At 38.0% G+C, this 26,933-nt stretch overlaps 1 protein-coding gene across 1 annotated transcript in view; it reads left to right on the top strand.

Moving 5' to 3' along the window:
• The first annotated feature begins 1,500 nt into the window (after positions 1-1,500).
• Positions 1,501-26,933, top strand: part of PGAP1 (post-GPI attachment to proteins inositol deacylase 1) — an 87,767-nt gene continuing 62,334 nt past the window's right edge. The window contains exons 1-7 of the mRNA XM_004032992.5: positions 1,501-1,829; positions 8,148-8,301; positions 11,700-11,875; positions 15,236-15,407; positions 19,488-19,645; positions 23,857-23,909; positions 25,027-25,093. Coding sequence (XP_004033040.1) covers positions 1,683-1,829; positions 8,148-8,301; positions 11,700-11,875; positions 15,236-15,407; positions 19,488-19,645; positions 23,857-23,909; positions 25,027-25,093 — 927 coding nt within the window. The 5' untranslated portion in view covers positions 1,501-1,682. The remainder of the gene's footprint in view (positions 1,830-8,147; positions 8,302-11,699; positions 11,876-15,235; positions 15,408-19,487; positions 19,646-23,856; positions 23,910-25,026; positions 25,094-26,933) is intronic.

Below are 26,933 nucleotides of genomic sequence, written 5' to 3'. Positions count from 1 at the left end.
GACACGTCTCATACACGACCTATTTCAATGACATATTACTTAATTGCCCTCCTGATCAGTACCACCTACAGCTCCCCTGTTATCCTGGTCTTTCCAGACTTATCTCCTTACAAAAAAGGAGACTGCTTCCGCATTTTCCCATTTCTGTCTTTCTCCGTCAATACTCCACATTCCGTAGCTAGCTGTGTTTGTTTAGACTTGCAACTGTTTCTGTGCAGGGTAAGGACTATCTTGATTTTCAGGATCACTCCACCTCTTCTTCATAGTTTCGTAATCTGAACATCAGGGTGTTGTACAAGATAAACCATAAGCTTCCTTTTGGTTTTAAAATTCTTTGATTTTATGTATTGTAGCCAAACTTCCTCTGCACAGAAAATATACCAGAAAATCAGCCCAAGTTCAACGAAATTCATTTAGTGCCAAAGACCATTCTAAGAATCCTGTGGTTACTACACACACACACACACACACACACACCATCTACTGTTGAGTCAGCTTTAAAGAGTGATATCTTTTTCCTAACATTCTAGTGTTTTGAAGCTGCTACACGTGATTTAGAGCTACTTTTTTCTTTAAAAACTCCTCCTTTGTACAAAACAAAACCGAAATTCTTCAAAACGAATTAAGTCATTTGCGAGTTTGAATGGAAGCTGGACGAAATTGCCTCCTCCAGTTAACGTGGAACCCATTCCCCAAGAGGTGGAGGTTCTGGAGAGCAAGGCGAGTCAGCGTCAAACTGATTACGCAGATACCTGTTGGAGACGTCAGTGCTAATAGATATTTTGGTAACATTTTTTAAGGACTAACGATGCTTTTTGTGATTCAGGCTTTCATCTGATACCAAGAGCAGAATCTCGTCGGCTTGCGGGTGTGTTTTTTTTTTTTTTATGAGCCGGTGCTTTTAAGCGCTGTTACCTACTGGGCCCAAGTAGGCGGTAGAAGAGGGAAAATAAAGCCATTTGTTCCCTCTTCAAGCTAACTGCTCCAGAGAGCTGTGAGTGTGCTCTATTACCGTTGGGAAAAGCGAAATTGTGGAGGCCTGAGTCTTTTCAAAATTGAACGGGAAGCGTTTTTAAACAGCCGCTGGGAGAGGCGTTTGCGAGGTGACAGCTGATGACCCCCGGGCTTTTAAGTCCTCCTCCCCTCTCTCGGTCCGCTCTCGGTCCTTAATGGCCTCTGGACTCTGGGCTCTAGTCCCCTCCCCAGATTCACCCATCTGACACCCGCCTCCTGCCCAATCCCCCGGCTCGTCTCCAGGGCTCCCGCGCTCCGCCCATCCCCCTCTGGATGCTTCCTCTCTCTCTCTTCTTTCCCTCCCGCCAGCCACTCCTCGCGCCTTTCCCTCCCCACTTCCCTTCTTTCCCCTCACCCTCCAGCCCAGCCCACCCTGCTTTCTCCCTCTTTCTCTTTCCCCTAGATCCGCGCTCGCGCTGCAACACCTACTCCTCCCTCGGCTCTGGGAGTCGCCAGGCCAGAGGCGCCGCGGACCTGGTGCGCGCAGGCGCACTGCGCGGCTGGCGAACGGGCAGGCCGGGCATCAGCGCAGGCGCGCGCGGCTGGGGCTCGGCTCCGGGGCTGGCGGTCGGACAGCCTCTGGCACGCTCAGTCCGGGCTTGGGGCCCCGCGGCGGAGAAGGAGGTAGAGGGGGCGGCGGCGGCGGCGGCTGTGGTGGTGGCGGCACCATGTTTCTTCACTCAGTCAATCTCTGGAACCTGGCGTTTTATGTCTTCATGGTCTTTCTGGCAACCCTGGGGCTGTGGGATGTCTTCTTCGGCTTCGAGGAGAATAAGTGCAGTATGAGCTACATGTTTGAGTACCCGGAGTATCAGGTAAGGTTCTGCCCTCTCCTCAGCCGGGCGCTCCAAGACTCTGGCCCCTGGTGCCTTTTTCCTTCTGTGGGTTCGTCCTGCCTTGGCTCTCTGCGCCTCTCGGGCCCCCTGTCCCGTCCTCGCCTCTGTTTTCTCCGCCCGGGGAGACTCTGCATCCCCCTTCTGACCCCCTCATCTACCCTTTGTGTCCCTTCTTCACGGTGGGGTGTTTGTTAGACGATTTCCTGAGAGCATCCTCGTGGTCGTCCTCGTAGTTACTCCGCTGTCCCTCCGTCTCCTCCCCAGCCCCAAATCCTGGGCACAAGCTCTTCTGACTGGCCGGGCCCAGCCCCCCTCATGCCCAGAGAGGCAGCCTCAACCCTTCTCCCTAAACCGAAGCTCCATCCCTCTCGCGTTCTTGCCTTAACCCGTGCCCCAGGACCTTCCTTTGCTTCCCACGCGCCTAAATTCCCCTCGCGCCCAGTGATCTACTCGTCAGATTTCGCATTTCTAGAAAGGGACCGAGCGTCTGCAGAGTGTATATTGGCTAGACAGTTCCCAAGGCTGTTTTTAGAGACTCCAGGGTTTTGCCTATGGGTAAACTGGCGAGTCATTGATTTGGAAACTAGATCCCCTCTTGGAAAGATGTTGCAGATCCTCTTATTTTGCAGGTTAAGGGGCCGTGCGTGTGTGGGCTTGCCTGTGTGTGTGCATACCTGTGTTTATGCATGTCTCTCAGCAGCCGAGCCTCTTAATAGTTGCATATAAAATCTATTTCATGGTGCTATTTTTGTTTTCTCGCTGGGTTCGGAGTTTAAGAGAGAGCCAACCCTTCTCTCTCCATCCCTACCGCTTCCATGCCATTTTGAATGTTTTCAATCAATGGCTTCGTTAGTTCGGCATAGTAGGATCTAGAATTTCATTCATGACTAGCTGTAAAAAGAGGCGCAGACAAATTACACAACTGTCCTAAGAGAATTTTTCCGAATGATTCTTTTATTTCTAAGTGCATCTCTTAATTATGGACTACCTATTATAATAATAATTCCCTACCATAAAATGTATATGCACTATAACATATATTGGTAAAATACATTTTTAGTATACTCTTAAAATCACAGCAGTTTCTTTTTTTTTGGGTGAAGGATGCAAGTCCTGATTGCTTCTTTGTACAAGTCATTATGGAGGAAGCCTGTTACTTGATTACGCTGCTATTATTTTGATCTTAAGACTACTTAAGGTTTAAATTGCTGAAGAGCATTCTTTCCCATGGGAAAAATTCTAGTAAATTTAGATTTCATTTGTGTTTAGAGCCTTACCTTGGTTTTGCATTTATGATGATAAGAGAGTGGAAACATTTGGTAGGGATGCTATCGAAGGAGAAGATTTTGACATGTTACTGTCGTCTCTGTTCATTTCTAAGCAAATCTTTTTAGTTTAGTATTTTAAAAAACTGAAAATAGAGCTATTATAATTCCCTCTTTATTTTTGGTTTAATAATTAGGAAACTCCCAATAGATTGAAGTAGGTCACTTTAGTTTTGTACCGCATTGAAGAGTTTGGTTAAAATCATTTTGCGACAGTACAGTACTAATTCCCATTTATTTTTAGATTTCCTACAATTATTGAAGCTATTTTAATATTCACAGAAGTAGAAATTGTTCTCTTTAGCGTTGGGAACAAAGCATATGGATCTCACAGACGCATTTCCTGTCTCGTAAATTGACTGGAAAAACAGAAAATTAGTGTAGCTAATGGTAAAGAGCTCTTTGGGTTTTTATTGTTGTTGAGTAGTCTAGGTTTAGTTATTTTGGTTTAAGTTGCTTTTTTGGGGTTTTACACCTCTATTAATAATTTGCTAATACAGTAATAATCACAGTGGCAGAAGTTTTTGATTTTTAGCAGGTTTTTATGATGTAAAAAGCTGTGTTAATTCATGATAGTATTTATATTGTATTCTTAAGTCTTTTTGTTTTGCATACCAGGTCATGTTATCTTACAAATACAATTAAAACCAGTCTATAGAAATGAGTCATTTTGAACATAGTGAGATTTCTGGATAAATGAGGCCATTCTGTTGAGAACCAAATGGCTTTCATCAATAAAAATGTTTTAAAGATATTTTACATATCGCTTACTTTTAATTATATTTTATAGTCAGCTCTCTAATTGTTCACAGGTTGATACCCAGATGTGAGATGTCCCAGTCATTGGGTTTTCTTCTTTCTTTTGATGCCTTTCTTTTTTTTACTGCTCATTTGCATCTTCTTTAGTTAGCCAGCAGAAGTAGAAAGGTGGTTGAAACACATTCAGTTTTATTCTCCATTTTTTTAAAAGATGGGGCATAAATTTGAAACTCTTTGCAAAAATGAAGTTTTGAATTTAAAATTGTTTGATTATCTCTATTCATCTTCTACGTCTGGTTTTCCCAGATTCACTTATTCAGAGTTAATTGAACATCTCATGAACCCATATCTCAAGCCTACTAGGCAAAATATACTTTATCCTTTAAAGCTTCTTGCCCTGTTATGACAGCAAGGCAAAACTTTTATTTGGTAGCAAATGGTTTTAGGCAAATTGCAGAATTTTAGAAGAAACATCTGAGTTGTTTCTCTCATACAGTGATTTGTTTGGCTGTCTTCGTATGTGTAACCTAACGGTTGCTCTCTGAAAGGAAATGTTGGCGTGCGTCTATAGTCGCAGGTACTCAGGAGGCTGAGGCTGGAGAATCGCTTGAACCAGGGAGGCGGAGGTTGCAGTGAGCCAAGATTGTGCCATTGCACTCCAGGCGGGGCGACAGTAAGACTCTGTCTCAAAAAAAAAAAAAAAAGAAAGAAAGAAAGAAAAAAACAAAATATGAGTCATATATTTTGTTATTAAGTGTGTTATTTATTTAGAAAGTCATTTATTGAATGACTAGTCTTTGCCAGGTATATCTAGCTACTTGGTGTAGGTGAAAGGGAATTAGAACTAAATTATACCTTGTGTCTTTATGTCTTGATAAATACAATGGGGGAAATGGGCATGTAATGTATAGTTACAATATAATGTACTGAGTTTTATAATTTCACAATAAGAGAGTATGTACAGAGCTTTTCATATAAGGGAGAGCATCCAAGTTTGTCTTGGGTGTTCAAAGGCTTTAGAGAAGATGCAAAGTGAACTGGGACATGGAGGATGTATGAAGTACTGAAAGAACACTGCAGGCATAAATAGTATATGTGAAGGTGGTAATGCGCTGGGACACATTGCATGAACAGTATTTATAATATATTATCATTTATGTTAAAACTAAAAAATAATCGATAAACATATTTGCTTGTATATCTGTAAAATATCTCTAGAAGCACACACAAACTGATAACAGGTTGCCTTTTAGGGTCAACTGGATGGCTGAAGGACCATGGGTAGGAGAGAACCTTTTCAATGTATATCCTTTTGAATCTTGAATTCAAAAACATATTAAAAATACATTTTAAAGCATGTCATGTGTAAGTTATAAGAAGGTAGGTAAGGGCGGGAGGAGGTGGCTCACACCTGTAATCCTAGCACTTTGGGAGGCCAAGGCGGGCAGATCACTTGAGCCCAGGAGTTCAAGACCAGCCTGGATAACATGGCGAAACCCTGTCTCTGCTAAAAAAAAAATTCAAAAAATTAGCCGAGTGTGATGGCATGTGCTGCCTGTAGTCCCACCTACTCAGGAGGCTGAGGTAGGAGGATCACTTGAGCCCGGGAAGTCGAAGCTACAGTGAGCTGAGATTGTGCCACTGCACTGCAGCCTGAGCAACAAGAGTGGGACCCTGTCTCAAAAAAAAAAAAAAAAAAAGGTAAGAATAATTAGAGCCAGATTTTAAAGGATGTCTCTCTCTTAAGCCTTTGTTGTGTGTGTGTGTGTGTGTGTGTGTGTGTGTGTGTGTGTGTGTGTGTTAGCAGTATGAACTATGGATTATAGAAGGGAGACGAAGGCAAGGATAGAGACAAGTCTGAAAAATTCAGTTGTCCTTAAGGCCTTTTTTTTTTTTTAATGGAGCCCCTATAACTATTCTTATGGGGGATGGTGAGCAAAGGCCTGACTGAGACCTCTTTGTGAGAACTTAAAAACTATGTGAAGTTAAAAACTATGTGTATTCATCTAGATCAAAATCTTTTTTCTTTTTGGTTAGTTATGGAAATAAAACTTTATTTTTCAGTTTAAGTTTACAGTTAAATAATATCATAAAATAGATATTTTAGTTTCTTAAATCAGCATTTTTCTATTACTTGGGAGTTTGTTAGAATTTTTACCTTTTGAGTTTATGTAGAGATGAGAAGAACCTGAACTAAGGCAGAGTCAAGGAAGGAGGACAGCAGAGGCAGGATTGTGGAGATAATATTTAAATACAAAGGTAATTGATCTTAGTATGGTAGAGGGGTTGCTCATTTAAAATAAACTACATAGAATAAAAAATTTATATTGGAGTCCTGCTCCTGTAAGTATTTTCCTTTTATATCCCTTGACCGTCTTCTGTTGTCTTATCAGCATCCTATTTGTATGCCTACGCTTTTTCTGTCAATGTGGTCAATTACCTCTCCTGGGTCTTTGCTATTCCCTTTCAACTTGAACTCTGCCTGGAAATGGAGTTTTGCCATTTGCCTACAACTCCCACCATTCTTGCCTCCTCTCTTATTTTTTTGTTCTAACTTATTTGCCCATCTCCATACTTTTTGAAAAATTCTGTACATATTCATATTTTAAAAAATATTCTTTCTCACTATAAAATTGCTTTCATAATAGTATTTTATGAAGTATATAAAATATTTTTTTGCTTGCTTTTCTGTCTCAAGAAAATTAAATATTTCTTTTTAGATATATTTGATAGTTTCCTGTTCTTCTGAGTTAATTTTCGACTTGTCCAAACTCTGTTTAGCTACTGTACTAAAAGAATAATGGTGTACTAAATTGGGAGGAAATAGGAAACTATTTCTTTGTTCCCTTATGTTTTGTTTTTATTTAATTTGTACCTAAAGAAGTAAACTATCATGTCATTTTCATTTTTGATTGTATTCTGTGCACAATCAGTATTGGGACTAATCTGAATTGAAGTACGTATACCAAATATAAAACGAATAGTGGGGTTAGTATTTCTGTATTTTGAGTATTTGGGGAGATAACTAAGATTACTAGTATCTTAATAAGCTTACAGTCTCTGCAGATGTTTCTGTGGTGTTATTGGCATAGATTGTTTACAAAGGGATATTTAGGAAGGTGCACAAATGATCAGAATTTTGTTGTTTTTTTGTGTGTGTTTTTTTTTTTAGAACAACGAGGGTTTTCATTAGTCATTAGCAACATTTACAGGTTTTGAAATTCACTCCAAAGTTAAATTCTTTTATCAAGCACATGCCACATGTACAGCACTGCTAGATCTATGTATACTTAAATAAGTAGACATTACTGTCCAATGTAATTGGTTTCATTCTTAATGGTTTCTCTCCTTTAAAATAAAAAAAGAAAAGGAGCAAAAGGGTGTATGTATACTTTACTACTACAGATGTCTACCTTTGAGGATGACATTAAGAGATAATTTATACTAAGCTGAAAAAAATGTAGGTGAACTACTGACTCAGTAGTTAGGTGAGCTGCTGTATTATTGGCTTACAATAATATGAAGTGCAGGGTAGTTTAAAGTTTGCCAGCAAATCATGCACCTGGTCCATGAAAACTGAAATAGATACTAATTCACTGGAATGTTTATGGTAAGAAGATTGTACATGTCTTGACCAAGACATGGCTATAAATTTAAGATTAATTTGTTACACATATTGTAGGCCAAAGCATGTTAAGTTGAGAAGTCAGAAAGCTGCATTATAAAACAACTTACTTTCTTTTGAAGATATAACAACTGAAATAGATAGTTGGGTCTGAGTAAAAGGAGAGACATTACAAAATAGTTAAAAATGGAAAAAAAGAATTGATTTGATGATGGAAAGCCTTTATCATTTCTAAGTATAATTGATACTTATCCAATTATGTTAACATGTAATTTGTCGACATATACCAGTGCTTTCTGCCATTGTCAGTGGCTATTTTGAGTAATTTGTATTGGTTAGAAGTTCAGGTAGTCCTCTTTTATGTTTTCCTAAAGACTACATGGTTCAAAATATACACAATTCAAGACTGATTCTCTATATGAATAAACTACAAGCAGAACTTGTTTTGAGTATGAAGTGTGGTTTTAATATCAGTAATATTTTTATATTGCACTATTTCAAATTTGCATAATTCAGAATTGCATATGGTGAGGCTGAATTGTATTAATAAAACTGATTAAAGTGAAACTACTTTTTTTTTAAATGTAGAAAATAGAACTTCCAAAGAAACTGGCAAAACGCTATCCCGCATATGAGTTGTATCTTTATGGAGAGGGATCCTATGCTGAAGAACACAAAATTCTCCCTTTGACGGGTATTCCAGTTCTCTTTCTTCCTGGTAATGCTGGAAGTTACAAGCAAGGTAAGTCTTACTGGAAGTAAATTTTGAAAGCTGTAAAATCCAACTCAAGAATTTGAATCATATCCATACTCAGTGAATCAAATAGAGTAAATGAAATGCATGCTGTGTGTGAAGTGCTGTGCTGGGCTTACAGAGAGACCAAAATATGATATTTTCTCTGAGAGAGAATAATGTGAGAAATACTTAGAAAAATTGAAGACCACTTTGCAAAGAGAGGGATACAAAGAATAAGATAGAGTAGGATGGGATAAGTAGATGATAAAGGGGAACCCCTTGGGGAATCAGCAGAGGAAACACATTTATGTTGGAAATGGAGAGTAAAGAGAACAGAACCTTAAGCATTGATTAGGGAAGTAAATCAGTGACTAATGTTATGCAGAACAAGAGAAATTAGTTTTCTTCTTTTGGAGTTATTTAAGTTAGAGAGATTTGGAAGTACTGGGGGGAACATAAAAAGGTGAGATAGGGAAGTTACGTGTACAGATTCCAAATTGATGTTGGCTTGGAGATACAGCAGTTATTTCTGGCGTAACAGCCAAATAACCTGGAATTAATTTCGTTTTAAACTAAAACTTGCTTTCTTGTTATTTAATGGACTAGAATTGTTATGTAATGAGACTAGACTTGTTTCAACATGTGCAATTATTTACGTGTTTATTCATCTAGCACGTGTCTACAGGTATCTACCATGAGCCAGGCTGTATTCCAGGTATTAGGGATCCAGAGCATATCAAGACAAAGTCCCTCTCTCATCAAATTTATATGCTTATCAGGAAGACAGCAATCAAACAAATATGTCAGTAATGTTAAAAGCTAGAAACAAAAACAGACTCAGGAGGTAGAAGATAAAAGGGTCAGGAAGTGGCTAGTTTAGATGAGGTGGTCAGGAAAGGCCATTGTGAGGAGATGACATTTGAGGAGAGGCTTGACTGAGGGAAGGTCCTGAGGCAGGAACGTGTTTTGTGCATTGGAGGCTATTGTGACTAGAGAAAGTAAAAACAGATAAGAATGGAAAAGTAACCACGGGCCATATCATATAAGCTGTGGAAAAGACTTTGAATGAGAAACTGTTGGAGAGCTTTGGGTAAGAAAAATATAACCTGATTTTTAAAAGTAATCTTTGTATTTGAAATATTACATACAGAGAAACACATAGAACATAGATAATCGGTTACAAATTATTATAAAGTGAACACCCGTGAAACCAAAACCCTAGTCAAGAGGTAGATTACCAGTAACCTGGAAACCCCTTCTGTGCCCCTTCATGATTAAAACTTTGTTCCCTTCTTTCTTGACAGAATCACAGTCCTAATGTTAAGAGAGTAATTTCCTTAACTTTCTTTGTAGTTTTAATGCAATCTATGTATTTGAGGCTGTTTTTAAATTTTGTAATATGAATATAGTCATTCGGTATGTATTATTTTGTGTCTGGCTTCTTTCACTCAGCATTATCCTTAACATTCATCCAAGTTGTTGTGTGAGCTGTGATTCATTCATTTTCCTTACTCTGTATTATTCTGTTGTATGACTATACCATGGTTTGTCCATTCTGTCTTTGGACAGAATAAATGTTTACATTTATTGGCAATTACAAATAATGAATATTATTCCATATGTTTCCTGGAGCACATAAACCTGTGCTTCTGTAAGCTAGATACCCAAGAGTGTAATTCCATGTTACAGGTTATGTGTGTCTTTTTAATCTTTACTGATTGTGCTAATTTATATTCCTAAAAGCAGTATATTTTACCTTCCTTTGCTCCACATCGTTTACAACACCAGAATTGTCAGACATTAAATTTTTAAGCAACCTGGTAGGTGTGATTTACTTTTGAAAAAAGTTGCTCTGGCTTCACTATGAAGAGAATTTCCTTTGAAGGGCAAGAATGGAAGCAGGAAAGATGCTAAAACGTCATAAGTCATCAGAGAACTATAAATAAAAAATGAGATAGCACTTCATACCTCCTAGGATAGTTATAATAAGAAAGATGGATAACAACAAGTGTTGGTGAAGATGTGGAGAAATTGGAACCCTCATACATTGTTGGTGGAAATGTAAAATGTGCAACCACTTTGGAAAACTGTTTGGGAGTTCCTCAGAATATTGAACATAGAGCTCTCATGTGGCCCAAAAATTCCACTCCTAGGTATCTACCCAAGAAAAATAAACATATACCCACACAAAAACTTGTATATAAATGTTCATAGCAGCATATAATAACCAAAAGGTGGAAATAATTTAAATGACCATCAGCTGATGAATAGATAAATCAAATGTAACATATTCATATAATGGAATATTATTCAATAAAAAAGAGGAATGAAGTACTGATACATGTCACAGCATGGGTGAACCTTGAAAACATCATGCTATGTGAAAGAAGCCAGTTCCAAAAGGCCACGTATTATATGAGATATCCAAAATAGGCAAACCCGTAGAGACAGAAAGTAGATCAGTGGTTGCTAGGCCTAGGATTTGGGAGGAGTGAAGAAATGGGGAGTGACTGCCAGTAGGCACAGAGTTTTGTTTTTGAAACGATTAAAAAATATCTAATGTTAGATTTCAGAGATGGTTAAAATATATACCAGAGATGGTGAATATACCAAAAACCATCGAATTTTACAGTTTTATATAGTGAGTTGTATAATACGTGGATTATAATGTATCTATAGTATATGTTTTTACAAAATGAAATGGCAAACAGGTATTTTGTTTGCTAAACCATATGCTACAATTTTTGTGCCACTTAATATAAGCAATTTATATTTTTTAAAAAGATTTGCAAAACAACAACAAGAACAAAAAGAGTGGAAGCAGGGAGACCAGTAAAGAACCTGTTAGAGTAGTTCAGATAAGAGATAATAGTGTTTGGATTAGGACAATAGTGGTGGGAATGGTGAGAAATTTCAACTGGGGATAGATTTGGAAGGTACATTATGAAAGCGCTTACTGATGGATTGGATGTCCTGTGTAGGAGAAAAAGACAAATCAAGCGTGAGTATCTAAATCAAGTGATGAATGGATATTTCTTGTAGGAACCTTGTCATTCTTAAAAACCTCAATAAGTGTGGCAAAATTTATATGTCTTATTCTTCAAAGAATCCTGCCCTTTTAGCTAGTGTTGCTCCTACCAAAGGAAAAGAAGGTAGAGAGTGAGTGATCTGTTTGCTTTTTATTTATTTAATTTTAAAAATATTTATGACACACTTACTGCATTCAAGGCCTACAGTTGCTAGATTAGTTTGTTCTAAATTGGTGCTGTTAATGAATTTCATCCTGAAATAGGTGGTTTATATTCGTGATACAGGATAAGGTTATTTACTAAGAAATTCTGAAGAAAGAATGGATGAAACCTGTAAATATTGTTTAATGTGCACTTCACTCTTTTCCTCTGCAGTTCGTTCTATTGGCTCCATTGCACTTAGAAAAGCAGAGGACATTGACTTCAAGTACCACTTTGACTTCTTTAGTGTGAACTTCAATGAAGAACTGGTGGCTTTGTATGGTGGAAGTCTTCAGAAGCAGACCAAGTTTGTACATGAATGTATTAAAACAATTCTCAAACTCTATAAGGTGAGAGAGAAGTATGCAAATCAGTAGTGGTGCAACCTATCGGCACCTTTTTAAAAAAGGGATTCAGTATACTTTAAATCATGTATTTGTTTATATGGAAGTAGAAGCAGAGAAGGCACAAATTTTTTTTGTGAGAGTCTGTTGTCTTGTCCTCCGTAATGGTTTTGAAGTTTAAATTTATAAGAAACATTTCTTTTGGTGAATTCAGGAAGAAAACCTTTTTAAAACTTTATATATAAATTAGGAGTAAAATGCATTACCTAAAAACCATTGGTATAGATTTCTACCTCTAGCTATGACTAAGTAACTGGTACTAGGATAGAACACCTGCATATGTAAACAACTGTAAAACTGGTCAAGATATGTGAAGCACCTGTTTTGAGATGTTGGACAACAGAGCAGCAAAGGACTATGATCCCTGGAAGAAGTAAGCTCTATGATTGCTCTGGATTTCTGCCTGGAAGCATTTTCCAGGCCGTGGGGCAAGTAAGGGGAGATCAAGCAGGGCACATTGATATCACTTAGCTAAAGAAAGCAGAGAATTGGAATTGGGGGCTGCTGAAGCAGCTAAATGCGACATGGTATGAGAAAGAAGAGAGTGAGGCAAAGAAAGGGGCTCTAAAAATGTGTGTTTTTCAATCTTTGAATGCCATGCTGCACAGGGAAAGTAGCTATAAAGCAGTGGCATGCTAAGGAGGAAGTGGTAGAGTGTGTTCAAGACATAGTGGTGGTTTAAATCAAGGTGGTGGCGGTTGAAGTGATGAGAAATTGTCAGATCAGTGTAAATCTTAAAGGTTGAGGCAGTAAATTTGCTGGCAGATCAGATACGGAAGGGCAAAGTGAGAGGAAAAGAACAGTTAAGGATGACCCCAAGATTTTTGGCTAAACAACTGGAAAGATTGAACTGCCATTAACTGAGGTGGGGAAGAATATAGGAGGAACAGATATGGAGGAGATTAAGAGTTTAGTTTTAGATAGATCCAGTTTGAGATGCACATTAGGCATTCCATGTATGCTACTGTACAGGTGGAGTTCAAGGCTAGAGTTCAAGAGAAGGAGTACAGTCTCGAGATAATTACTGAGAGGTTGACAGTGTGTAGATATACTTAAAGCCACTAGACTGGAAGAGATCACTGATGGTTTCAGCAAAGATATGAAAGAGCAGTGATCTAAGGGCAGAGACCTGAGTCACTTAAGTTTTAAGAAATGAGGAGAGATGAGAAGGAACCAAAAACAGAAACTAAAAAAGAGGAGCCAGTGAGGCAAAGGGAGAACCAGGAGAGTTTGTTGTCAAAGAAACTAACTTAAATATTTCAAAGAAGGAAGAAGTAAGTTATCAACTGTGTCAAATGTTACTGATAGGTCAAATAAGATGAGGATTAATAATTGACCATTGTAGCCTAGGCAACATAGTGAGACCCTGTGTCTACAAAAAAATATATGTATTAGCTAGATGTGGTGGTGCACACTTGTACTCCCAGCTACTTGGGAGGCTGAGGTAGGAGGATCTACTCGGAGCCTAGGAGATTGGGGCTGCAGTGAGCCATGAATCGTGCCACTGTGCTCCAGCCTGGGTGACAGAGTGAGACCCTGTCTCAGAAAAAAAAAAAAAAAGAATTAAGAATTGACTATTGGATTCCTTGGTGATTTAGCAAGAGCAGTTTTTGTGGTATGTTGGGGTGAAAGTCTGATTGAAATGGATTTAAGAGTGCATGGAAGTTGAGAAATTGGAGATAGCAATAGCAAGTACTGTGTATACAACTTGTTTTGTTTTGTTTTGTTTTGTTTTGTTTTGTTTGAGACAGGGTCTCACTCTGTCACCAGGCTGGAGTACAGTGGTGCAATCTCAGCTCACTGCAGCCTCCTCCTCCTAGGTTCAAGTGATTCTCCTGCCTCAGCCTCCTGAGTAACTGGGACTACAGGCATGTGCCACCACGCCCAGCTAATCTTTGTATTTTTAGCAGATACCAGGTTTTGCCATGTTAGCCAGGCTGGTCTCGAACTCCTGACCTGAAGTGATCCACCTACCTTGGCCTCCTAAAGTGCTGGGATTACAGGTGTGAGCCACCAGACCTGGCCTGCAACTTGTTTTTAGAGTTTTGCTGTAAAGAAATGTAAAGTAGTCACTAAGGGGAAAGTGAGAATTAAAAGGGAGTTATTTTTATTTTTAAGAGAGAATGCCAGTATATTTATACACTAATGAAAGTGATCTAGTTGATAGGGAAAAGCAATAATGCAAGAAGAAAATGAGAAGGATTGCTAGAGTGATGTACTTGCGAAGGTCAAAGGGGATAGGTTTCAGAGCACAGTTGTAGGGTTTGGCTTTTGCTAAGATCAGGTCTGTATTGGAGATCACCAAGGATCCACTTAATTCCTATACCAGCATATTGTGACATGGCTGAAACAGTGTCCACAAGGGAAGCTCATTAGAGACTCAGTACCCATGGTTTTTACTGGGGACTTATCACATAGATACCCTCTGCCTAGCACATACCAAAATTCCAGCCTGGAGGACAGCAGGTGTTCAGCATAAAACATGTTGTTTGCACAAACAGTTTAGGCACTCTTATCATTTAGGGAATGGTGGGAATCTCCCCCAAGTATAAGGTTCCAGATTCCAGCCAAGAGCCAACCTTGTATCCAGCCCATGCCAAGGACAGCAGTCTCAGGCCTCCTATGTTAACTCTTCTGCACAAGATTCAGTGTATTCATTGAGAAGCGATGGTACATAGGAACGATCTGTGTTGGGGATGATGAGCAAAAGTTTGGTAATGAGACTGAGGAGATTGTTGAAAACAAAAGATTTTTTGAAAAGCACTTATCTAAAAAATAAAATATGGAATTGTCAGTGAATAAATATTTGGAATGTTGCTTCGTTTTTAAACCAAAATGCACAATAGAGAAATAATTTGATGAGATAAAAGATAACAACATGATAAGGTAATATATTGCTATCGCAACTGTAATTGTCTTGGCCTTTTTTGGGTGATATTTTCAGTTTCAAACAAATTATCCGATTTCTTATGTCTTGTAAAACCTAATAATCTGGTATATACCAAATATAATTACTCCTCACATTACATGTAGTGTAACAAACAGTATAAACATGATTTGCTAGACCAACTGTTCCTCTTGGCCCAGAAAACCAAGATATACCTGTTAAAAATGTTTGGCAGAACACAAAATAGTATGTATACACTAATTAAAACTATATGAAAATGTATTTCTGTACCTTATGATGGGAGGTTATATAAATAGTTTTTCTTTTTCCTATAAAATTGGTCATATGGAGAGAGAAATATTTAGTATTTTAAAAATGATACAAAGCCGCAATTATGACCTGGTGGTTTATTTTAATAGGGTCAAGAATTTGCTCCAAAAAGTGTGGCAATAATTGGTCATTCTATGGGTGGCCTTGTTGCAAGAGCATTGCTTACACTGAAAAATTTTAAGCATGATCTGATAAATCTTCTTATTACACAAGCCACACCTCATGTTGCTCCTGTGATGCCATTAGATCGTTTCATTACAGGTGAGTACTGTTACATAAACATTAACCTCCCCATTGTTATTTAAGATTAAATAAATCAATCTCTATGGCTATTCCCCTAGGAGTATGCTACAGATTTATCCATGTATGAAGCAACTCAGTTGCAAATCAGCACCTCCAATTCTGAGTGTCTGTCTCTTTATATTATTGAACTTAGGCTTATAATTGAAACTACTGTTAAGTTTTGTCTGTCCATAGCATCTTAACATGGTTGACATGTGTTTTATAATTTCTAGGCACTAGAGCTTCCGTTTAGTTTTTTTTTTTTTTTTTTTGTTTTTTTTTTTTTAAAGACAGGGTCTTGCTGTTTCTCCCAGGCTGGAGTGCAGTGGTGCAATCTCAGCTCACTGCAACCTCCACCTCTCAGGTTCAAGCGATTCTCGTGCTTCAGCCTTCCAAGTATCTGGGATTTTTGCCGTATTGCCCAGGCTGGTCTTGAACTGCTGACCTCAGGTGATCTGCCTATCTCAGCCTCCCAAAGTGCTGGGATTACAGGCATAAGCCACCATGCCTGGCCAGTTTAGTTATTTTTGAGGATGGTACCCTGTCTTTTAAGATGTGTTTTAACTTCCTATGCTTTGTTAACTGTTTTAGGACTGTATCTAAAATAAGCTTATATTTAAGTAAGATAGTAGCAATGTCTAGTTTTTAAGTACAAAGGTATGCTAACACTTTATATAATGAGATATAATTCCTAATATTTATTGAGCTCTTAGTATGTTATGGATTTTAAAGACTTCATGTGATGTGTTACCACACTTAATCCTTACTGCAGTCCCATGAGGTAGGCACCATTATTATCCTCATGTTTATGGATAGAAAAAGGCCAAGATAATGTTCTTGCCCAGAGTCATGTGGCAAGAAAGTAGTGAAACCAGTATTTGACCCTGGCAAAGTCGCTTCTGGGCTTGTGCTCTTAACCTTTGCATGCTGTACTGCCTCTTAATTGAAGTACATTAACATAGGAAATAAAACCATAGATAATACTATAATCTTGCAGGAATTTTGAATGAAAAGTAGGAGTTTGTGATTGACATCGTCTAATCAAATAGTGATAACGTCACAGAATAAGAATTAAATGTCTGTTATCTCAACTTATTGTTAAAAAAAGCCAGAGATTATCCTCACTGCTTATAGGAATATTATATGAGTAGATGAAAATCTTTAGAAAGAATTCTTCCTGGTTAGTAAATGTATATAGCTTCTTACCTATGAAAATTTGCATTATCTTAATTTTGATGAAAATTTTGTTTGTAGTTAAGTGAGAAATATTCCCCAGTGACTCCAAACCATCTTAACATAACAGCATTGCCAAAAAATAATTTATTTGCTGTTAAGTATCTGGTGCAACAGTAATTATTATGAGGCCCGGTTTTTCTGTTGGTACATTTAAAACTTTGCTTGTAGAAGTCTTTTAATAAGGAAACATTTTAATTTTAATAATGAAGTTGTTTAAATTTGTTGTAGTCTAATAATCTTAAATGACCTTAGGTTTAGGAAAAAAATTAAAGGCTAAAAGTCGTAGTACTTGTCACCGTAATTGAGAACTCCTTATATTGTTGCATTCTGTGTGGTGTATGTAGATGACCCGTATAGATTAAATTAGAATGACTCAAAGATATTTTAAAAATTATTTGAGGAATGCACCCTCAATAGGTTTTATTGCTTTGGAGGGTGGCACTGTTCTGTCTCTATAAGGCTCAGGCTGAAAGTGATTCTTAGGGTCAAGAATCCTGTACCTTTCCGGTAATTAGTCTTTCCTTTTTATTCTATATTTATTCTTTTTATTTTACTAAGTCAAAATTAGAATGAAAATTTTAAGGTTTTGAGAGACAGAGATCCATATGACCTCAGAAGTAGATTCCCTGTTTATACTTGTTGAAAATACTGCCTTTCAATAGCAGGAAGGAGGCCCTGCACTGGGCTCTGCACTTTAGAGGCTCCTGCTGCTCTGCCCCTAGCCTTTCCCACAGGGTGAGAAGTATGAAGGCTAAGTAGCCTCCCCACGTGGAGCCTGTATCTTTACTTCTGCACTGTGATCCAGCTAACCAAGCCTCCAGACTTTTTTTTTTTTTTTTTTTTTTTGAGACAGAGTCACGCTCTGTTGCCAGGCTGGAGTGCAGTGGCGCAATCTTGGCTCACTGCAACCTCCCCCTCCTGGGTTCAAGTGATTCTCCTGCCTCAGCCTCCCAAGTAGCTGGGACTACAGGTGCATGCCACCACGCCCAGCTAATTTTTAGTAGAGACAGGGTTTCACCATGTTGGCCAGGATGGTCTCGATCTCTTGACCTCATGATCCGCCAGCCTCGGCCTCCCAAAGTGCTGGGATTACAGGAGGGAGCCACTGCGCCCAGCTGCCTCTAGACTTTTCTTGTCTATATGCCCTAAGCCTGCTTCTAAGACCTGTGTGGGTCTCTTCATTTTCTTTGTTTTCCTGAGGGCAGGTATGTAGAATCCTAAGCTTGAGTTGTGGCCAAGGCATAGCGCTGCTGAAAGTACAGACAGAGCTTGCATGTGCACATGAGGCCCTTGCAATGCGGGATCGAATTAGGATGGGAAGAGAAGCACAGTAAGAGACTGAAGATCTGCTCTTCCCATGCTGCCACCATCCAGTGGCTAACTCTGAGGTGTCTGAGAATTCTTAATTTGAACCTGGCCGTCCGGGTTATTTCAATGATATATTTTTAAAGATAGGCAGAAAAAAATATATTTGATTTAACAGGTTATTCGCTGGATTTTTGACTTTTTAAACTATCTAGACATATGGCATGTGTGCCCCACTGGTACTTAACATCCCAGGCTCTCCAGATGTTAAGAGTCAGTCTGCTAGGTGGTAATCTAAGTAAGTACTGCTGAGATCTTTAATGGGGGCAGCTTGCTGTACCCAGTGTTTGAAGCCCTGAGTGGGATCAAATGTCAGGATAAAAATGCATTAAATTTTGATAATCAGAAAAAGAGTTGAGAAATCCCCTGCCCTAGCCTCAATTTAATCTTTGACACTAGACTTTTTTCACCTTCAATAGACAAAGTGAAAAATTGTCTGCAGGTTCTTCCCTTTGAAGTACTTGTTACAATAAATGGGTTGAACCCTAACCCTGAGGTTTTCCACAGCAGCATAGTCCTAAGACTAATGTCAATGGTATTGTCCTGATAGATTGTAAGAATTTAAATAGCACTTGTGTGGTGGTGGTTGGCCACAGAAGAGATTTGCTAAGCCTTTTTCTTTCTTTCTTTTTTTTTTTTTTTGAGACAGAGTCTCGCTCTGTTGCCCAGGCTAGAGTGCAGTAACACAATCTCGGCTCACTGCAACCTCTGCCTCCCGGGTTCAAGCGATTCTCCTGCCTCAGCCTCCCGAGTAGCTGGGACTACAGGTGCGCACCACCATGCCCAGCTAATTTTTGTATTTTTAGTAGAGATGGGCTTTCACCATATTGGCCAGGCTGGTCTCAAACTCCTGATCTCGTGATCTGCCTTCCTCAGCCTCCCAAGCTAAGCCTTTTTAAGCTGGGATACTGCCATCATAGGGAGGGATCTACAGCTCTTTTTTTTTTTTTTTAAACCACTTTATTGAGGGTAATTGATATATAAAATACTGCACATATATAACAGTTTGTAATGTATACATTTAATGTATACAGTTTGAACATGTGCATATACCATGAAACTAACACCACAAATGTCTACAACTCTAGCATGGTAAATTCTTATCTTTTGAAGAATATTAGAATTTTCTCTTTTAACTATACTGTGTGACTCATAAATAAGCATCATCCTTGTGGAATGTAGAAATGTGTTTGCTTATGGATCCAAAGCTAGTAAAATTTGTTTTTTTTAATTGATACCTTTAGTAACTCTTAGTATTTATACTTTTATTTAATCGGGAAGTAGGAATATGTGTAAAGATACTGATTTTACTGAAAATAGGGAAATGTGAATAACTCACTGTTTATAGATGAAATGACAAGCAAAAATTCAGTTAAATATTAATATTACTGTATAGATATATTATTGTTTCAGGGAATGGCTACTGTTTTTTAATGTCTCTTTTTTATTCCCCACCAGATTTTTATACAACTGTAAACAACTATTGGATTCTAAATGCTCGACACATAAATTTAACCACACTTTCTGTAGCTGGAGGATTCCGGGATTACCAAGTTCGTTCAGGATTGACTTTTCTACCAAAATTAAGCCATCATACCAGTGCCTTATCTGTTGTGGTAATCTTTTTTTAAGATTATACTGAAATAGTAATGTAATAGACCCAGTGGAGCATGAAAGAAGAAATAATATATAGCTGCATGGTAATGACTGCTGAGTTAGTGGTGTTGGACTGCTGTGTGGGCATGCATGTGTGTAAGAGAGAGACGGAAAGAGAGAAAGAGAGAAAATGAATGAATGAATGAATATGAATGTGTTGGGAGGGCAGAATTGTGGATGCTTATGTCCATAGGGAGTAAAAAGGATGGCCAGGAACCATGGCTTATGCCTATAATTCTAGTGCTTTGTGAGGTCAAGGCAGGAGGACTGCTTGAGGCCAGGAGTTCAAGATCAGCCTAGGCAACATAGGGAGACCCCCAACTCTACAAAATACAAAAAAAACTTTAAAATTAGCCAGGCTAATTTGGCATGGTGGTAAGTGCCTATAGTCCGAGCTACTCAGGGGGTTGAGGCAGGAGAATCGCTTGAGTCCAGGAGTTCGAGGTTATAGTGAGCTGTGATTTTATCACTGCACCTCAGCCTGGATGACAGAACAAGACTCTGACTCAAAAACAAACAAAAAAAGTAAGTACAAAGGATCTTAGAAACTTGATGAAAATGACCCTTATTTATGAGGAGTAATGGTTTCTTGTCCAAAATAAGAGCCTGTTCATTGATTAGAGTTGTGAATATAAGAATGTGTGGACTGGAATCCAGGGGAATCCAGTTATATCTGAGTGTTGTACTAGATATAATCGTAGTGGAATATCAAATATATCACATACTTCTGAATGTTAAACTTGAATGAAACTTTACTTATTTTATAACAACATGATTAGCTTTGATAGTATAAGTAGTATAAGTAGAACCTGATTAATTAATTTGCTACTTATTCTTCCCTGCTAGGACATCAAGTATTTGGTCTTTAACTGGGATACATAATCTGTGTAAAGTGAGTCAGGTTTCCTTTTAGGACTTCTTTCGTGTGTATTTAACCTTGAAGTCTTCAGTTAAGATCTTAGCTTCTTAACTCAGTATACACATCATCTCCAAATATAACTTACTTCCTAAAGAGAAAATGCATAGAATGTAGTCTGCCTGTTCCTTTTGCTTTTTAGGAGATAACACTAGAAAGTCACTGTTTCATAGTTATACCTCTTCATAGATACTCCTTTTTTCATCTCACCTATTGTTGTCCTACTTTAGATTACTGTTCATTCATTAAATAGGTTATTTACTGAATGCTTGCCATACATAGAACAAAAATTATTAAGCTATTCTGCTATTACCCACCATTTTCATGTAACTAGAGGAATTGGGATGTAGCCAGAATAGCTTTGGAACTAAATTAGTAAAACTATCAAACCTCATTATTAGAGGTATGAATGTTGCTATTTGGTGTTGAATATTTTGGTCAGATATTTGTTGGAAGTCCTCAAAAGACTACATGTCAACTCCTTGTAAACACAGACTATTTAGTCATATGAAATTTGATGTAACTTATTTCCTGGACCTTGTCTGGAGAATGATGCTGTATTGATACCACATCCTAAAGCTTATCTTTTAAAGAACTTTAATCTCTTTAATTGTGTGTGTGTAGGCATGGGTGTGTGTGTACTTCCCTATTTTTTCTAATCTATTTGATAATGTGTTGCTTTCTTTTTTTTTGAGACGGAGTCTCGCTCTGTAGCCCAGGCTGGAGTGCAGTGGCGCGATCTCTGCTCATTGCAAGCTCCGCCTCTCTGGTTCACACCATTCTCCTGCCTCAGCCTCCCGAGTAGCTGGGACTACAGGCATCCGCCACCACGCCCAGCTAATTTTTTTTGTATCTTTAGCAGAGACGGGGTTTCACCGTGTTAGCCAGGATGGTCTCGATCTCCTGACCTTGTGGTTCACCTGCCTTGGCCTCCCAAAGTGCTGGGATTACAGGTGTGAGCCACCGCACCCAGCTGATAATGTGTTGCTTTCAAGGGAGCTTGTTATCTCTGATTTCTGTATCTCTGATGAAGATATTTTACTTATGGAACTTTATCAAAGCTTGCCATTGTATAACCTAAGATTTATTTTTTAGCCTCCAGATATTCCAGTCTTTCATATAGCTACATGTATATTCCCTTTAAAAAGTTATTAACAGTAGCAATTTTTGAATGATTGTCTCAAGAATAGTTAAATGATGTTTACATCCATTAGGACTGGAAAATCTTTTAAGTTAGAGACCATAATTGTATCAAGAGGGTTGACTAAACTGCTGTAATATAGTTCCACACAGGTAATGACACTTAAGCACAATAGGACTTGACGTTTTATTCATGTAACTGCCCTGGGTGGATATTTAGGTTGGTGGGTGGTTTTCCAAGAGGTTCCATTCAGGAACTCAGGCTGAGAGTAGGCATTCCATCTTGAATGCTTTTCTTTCAGGGTTGCTCCAGTCATCTTCAACCACAAGAAGGAAGAAAGAACACAAGGCAAATGTCAGGCCTACAAATGGCACACATCACTCCTGCTCACATACCATTAGAAAAAACTCACTTTGTGTGTTTTGTTTTGTTTTGTTTTGAGACGGAGTTTTGCTCTTGTTGCCCAGGCTGGAGTGCAATGGCACAATCTCAGCTCACTGCAACCTCTGCCTCCAGGGTTCAAGCGATTCTTCTGCCTCAGCCTCCTGAGTTGCTGGGATTAGAGGCACATGCCCCCATGCCCAGCTAATTTTTTGAAATTTTTTTAGTAGAGATGGGGTTTCACCATGTTAGCCAGGCTGGTCTCCAACTCCTGACCTCAGGTGATCCACCCGCCTCGGCCTCCCACAGTGTTGGGATTACAGGCGTGAGCCACTACGCCCGATCTCAGTCACATATTAAAGCAAGAGAGGCTAAGAGCTGTAGTCTAGCCAAGTGTGCAAGAAAAGAATAGATTTTGGTAGACATTTAGCAGTTTTCAACACAACAATCATGAGCAACTGACTTTTTGATTTGTGTTGCCTTTCCTTTTTCAACTCTAGCACACATGCATTAATTAAACTGAATGAAAGTAAACCAGCATTATATTCTTGGTAATGGTAAATGCTGTCTACTAAGAGTTCTTACTCTACTGACCATTAATGTAATTTAAGAACGACAGTGAACTCTGGTTGTCTAATTTTTTTTAGTAAACTATCAGCAGTAATTTCTAAATATATTAAGTACTTACAAGTTCATCAAGTAAGCTGTAGATTCCTCCCACTTCAGAACGTGGAACCCAAAGATACATTATTATTTATAGAGTTCAGGGTGTTAGTGATTCCTTAGAAGTTATACATATTTATTTTTTCAGTTCATTTATTAAAGAGACATTTTAGGCCTCTGTAAATTTTCTTGCATCTATGGTGTTAGTCTTCTATTTTCATTTTGTTTTGACAGTTCTGGTGATAGCAGCTCCTTGTCTCTTTGATGGTACATAAAGAGATGCTATGAGAAATAAAATCAGATTTACTTAATGAGCCCCTATTCTGTGTGAGATGCTATTCACATAGAGATCATTATCTGGTGTGAAAAGGAGTCTCTAGTTCTTGAAGGGTGCTGTGCCATTGTTAGGAAGCCCTCTGCAAATACTTACATTTTTTAGAAGCCTTTTGTCCTTGTATATTTTACTAGTTGTATACATCCTAGTCAGCTAGGGATTTTTTTTTTTTTTTCCAAAATATATAACCCTGGACCCCACTTGGGAAAGTCAGATTTGGTAGTTTTGCAGTTGTGATTAGGCATATTTGGTTTGAAAACTCTCCTTAGGCCTAGGTATTTCTTAGGTACACCACTGATGAAGAAGTAACATCTTAGAATCTATCAAGTGGTAGTTTCGTCAAAATTTAAATTACTAAAATGTCTTTTGTAACTTATACATTAACTGTGATTTATTAAAGAATCTTAAACTTGTCTCTCGTTAGAGTAATAAAAAGTTAGACATTAAACTTTAGGAAAGAGTCTGTGGTTGCTTTAGTAATTTTTAAAAGGTAATTTAAACTTGACTAACCAGGAGTGATATTTAGAACGAGTTATGTTTTATACAGAGAAATTTATACAGAAAATTCTAATATATTTGGATCACCTTTTATAAGAATATCATTTAAAAATGTCTAGGCCTCACAATATAGTGAAACTATATTATGTGTTTCTAAATATTAGCTTGTAAGAATTTCAAACCTTTTAGAGAATAACAAATATGCTTTTCGTAAGTTTATTTGTTTCTTTTCTTTTAGAGTTCAGCAGTGCCTAAGACCTGGGTCTCAACAGACCACCTCTCCATTGTGTGGTAAGTTAATACTTGTATAACTTGTTTTGATGAGTTGTCATGGTCCTCTTTCTCCTCAATGCAGTAATTTAATTGGCTTGTTAACTTTTTTTTTTTTGAGACAGAGTCTCGCTCTGTTGCCCAGGCTGGAGGACAGTGGTGCAGTCTCAGCTCACTGCAACCTCTCGCCTCCTGGCTTCAAGTGATCCTCATGCCTCAGCCTCCCAAGCAGCTGGCATTACAGGCATGTGCCATCATGCCGGCTAATTTTTGTATTTTTAGTAGGGATGAGGTTTCACCATGCTGGCTAGGCTGGTCTCAAACTCCTGACCTCAGGTGATCCACCCACCTTGGCCTCCCAAAGTGCTGAGATTGCAGGGGTGAACCACCACACCTGGCCTGGTTTGTTAACTTTCTTAGAACTTCATCTATAAATAAGACTATGGGAGAAATATTAATTTAGAAGCTTGGAACTCTCATCTTGGTTCTTGTTTCAGTTTGACCAAGGTTCTCTTGACAACATGTAAAATAATCTCCCAAAAACCCAATAGCATCAGTCTCAAATGAAGCTAATATCAAATACCAACGTTTTTGAGTTTTTACTAGTTGGGTGGAGTCAACTGCACTTTTGGTAGGACTGTCTGAGCTTCTGGCCAATCACCGGCAGTGACTATTCTAGGGAGCAACACATGGAAAACCAAGTAGGGATTAGATTTATCCATATGGGTCAAGAAATAGGCAGCCCCTAATATATTTATCTCATTGTGTTTCAGCTTAAAGATTCTCTTTTGACTTTTCTCTGGCTGTGCGAGCAGTAGTATCTGCTAGAATGACATACTTCAGGCATATAAAGATGGGGTAGATAGTACATCTATGGCTAGGCTAGGTGAGGGGATTCAGGGAAAACAGAAGGATCCTGAAAATTCTGGCAAACATCCAGGAAGATTTAATTTGCTTTATTTTTATAGGTTTCATATTTAAGATATATGCTTAATAAGAATGATTTGTTACATAATTTTTGAGTTTAGAGCACTAAAGGAAACTCAGATGTTCCACTAAACAATAGAATTGTGCATATTTTGATCAAAAGTATATGTTTTAAGAAAGTTTTATTTGTAACACTTACTTTATTCCTTAGGTGTAAACAATTGCAGTTGACTACAGTTCGAGCATTCTTTGATCTTATTGATGCTGATACTAAACAAGTATGTATTTTTTAACTAAAAATTATTTAAGTGAAAGCTTTTACTTTACTATATCATTTACAGCCATGATGGATTTAATGTAATTTTTTTACTTTGATGAAAATAGAAGCATATACCTTATATCAATTTTAATTAGTTCCAAAATGGAAATATCTTTTTTTCTCATAATACTTTGACTGCTAGGAATGATTCGTAAAATGCAATGAAAATGAAAAGTGAAAGAACCTTAAATCTTCCCCCAGTTCTTTCCACTGCTTAAAGTTTGACATATATCCTTCTTTTTTTTTTTTTTTTTTTTTTTTAAGATGGAGTCTCACTCTGTTGCACAGGCTGGAGTGCAGTGGTGTGATCTCGGCTCACTGCAGCCTCTGCCTCCCAGGTTCAAGCGATCCTCCCACCTAGCCTCCTGAGGAGCTGGGACTACGTATGTGCACCACCAGTATTTTTAATAGAGATGGGGTTTCACCATGTTGGCCAGGCTGGTTTCAAACTCCTGACCTCAGGTGATCCACCTGTCTTGGCCTCCCAAAGTGCTGGGATTACAGGCGTGAACTACTACACCTGGCCTTCTTTTATTTTTTAAGTGTAGGGGAAATACTTCTTACAAACTATTTTATAAATTTTTTTGTAATACATTATAAACATCATGATGTATCTTATTAGACATTTTTTCTTTTTGAGAGACAAAGTTCTCACTATGTTGCCCAGTCTGGACTCAAATTCCTGGGCTCAAGTGATTCTCCCACCTCAGCCTCCTGAGTTTATTAAACATTTTTGAACCATGCTTTTTTAAAAACCACTTTAGCTTTCTGGTAAGATCGAAATGTGTAATTTATTGAATAACCTAAGCTCACCAGAACTTAAATTATGTACTTTTATAAGTTTTACCTTCTCTGTAATGAAATTTCACAGTGTAAACTCTTCAAACTAGTAATTTTCCAAATTGTTCAATTAGCAGAACATATGGAAATCATAGTATCCTTTACAGATTATCACATTACTCTTTTATCTCTTTCTTGTCTGCTAGCAGATAAATGGTAGCAGGATTTCAGCAAAATTCAGAGAATTCTTTCCATTAACTTAATTTTTTTTTCTGTAAGTTGGGAACAGATTGCCATTATTCATCTTAAACAGCCTTTTACCTCAGGTCATCTTATTCATGGAAATATATTTTGAGAACTATGGCTCTGGCTGCTTCTTTTGGAGAAAAAATTCCTTCTTTTTTAAGTAGTCTTTTTCATGGCAAAGCATTGCAGCCCGGATATTTTTGGAGTATTTCCCCTGAAGGCTCCAATTCTTTGGGCAACTAGTATGGGTGACCTCTTTCTCAATAGGTCTCCAGGTAATACTTAATTCTTAACAATGAGGAAAGCACCTTTACCCTGTAGTGTACTGTCTTAGAAGGATAGGGATTTTTTTCCTTAACTCTTCAGAAAGCTGTATAACCACTCTTAGAGAGAATCATAGATACTTAGCTCTCTCCTGAAGGTCCAGATCATTTTGTGTTTTACCACATTTTAAGCTACAAGATTCGGTATTAAGTTAGTATATTTATTGATTTAAACAAGCTTCACCGAGTTGACACTGTGGCTTGGTCATGCAACACAAACATTTTTTGGTTTGTTGACATTGTTTTAACTGTGAGACTTAACTGTGGTAAAAGTTCTAAGCCTACTTGAGGGAGTACAACTACATACAATAATAGAGTCAGTTAAAATTGCTAGACCAGTTTTTACTTCAACTGACGTTTGGTAAACTTAAGAAAAACCTTATTCCGACTAGTGAAGAACAGGATACCTCAGACAGGTATATTCCTAAAAAAATTGGACATAAAACGAAT

Source organism: Gorilla gorilla, chromosome 11 (assembly GCF_029281585.2).
Source record: "Gorilla gorilla gorilla isolate KB3781 chromosome 11, NHGRI_mGorGor1-v2.1_pri, whole genome shotgun sequence".
NCBI classification, from domain to species: Eukaryota; Metazoa; Chordata; class Mammalia; order Primates; family Hominidae; genus Gorilla; species Gorilla gorilla.
Note: the sequence above shows the minus strand (reverse complement) of the source record. Positions and strands in the feature narration are given on the sequence as shown.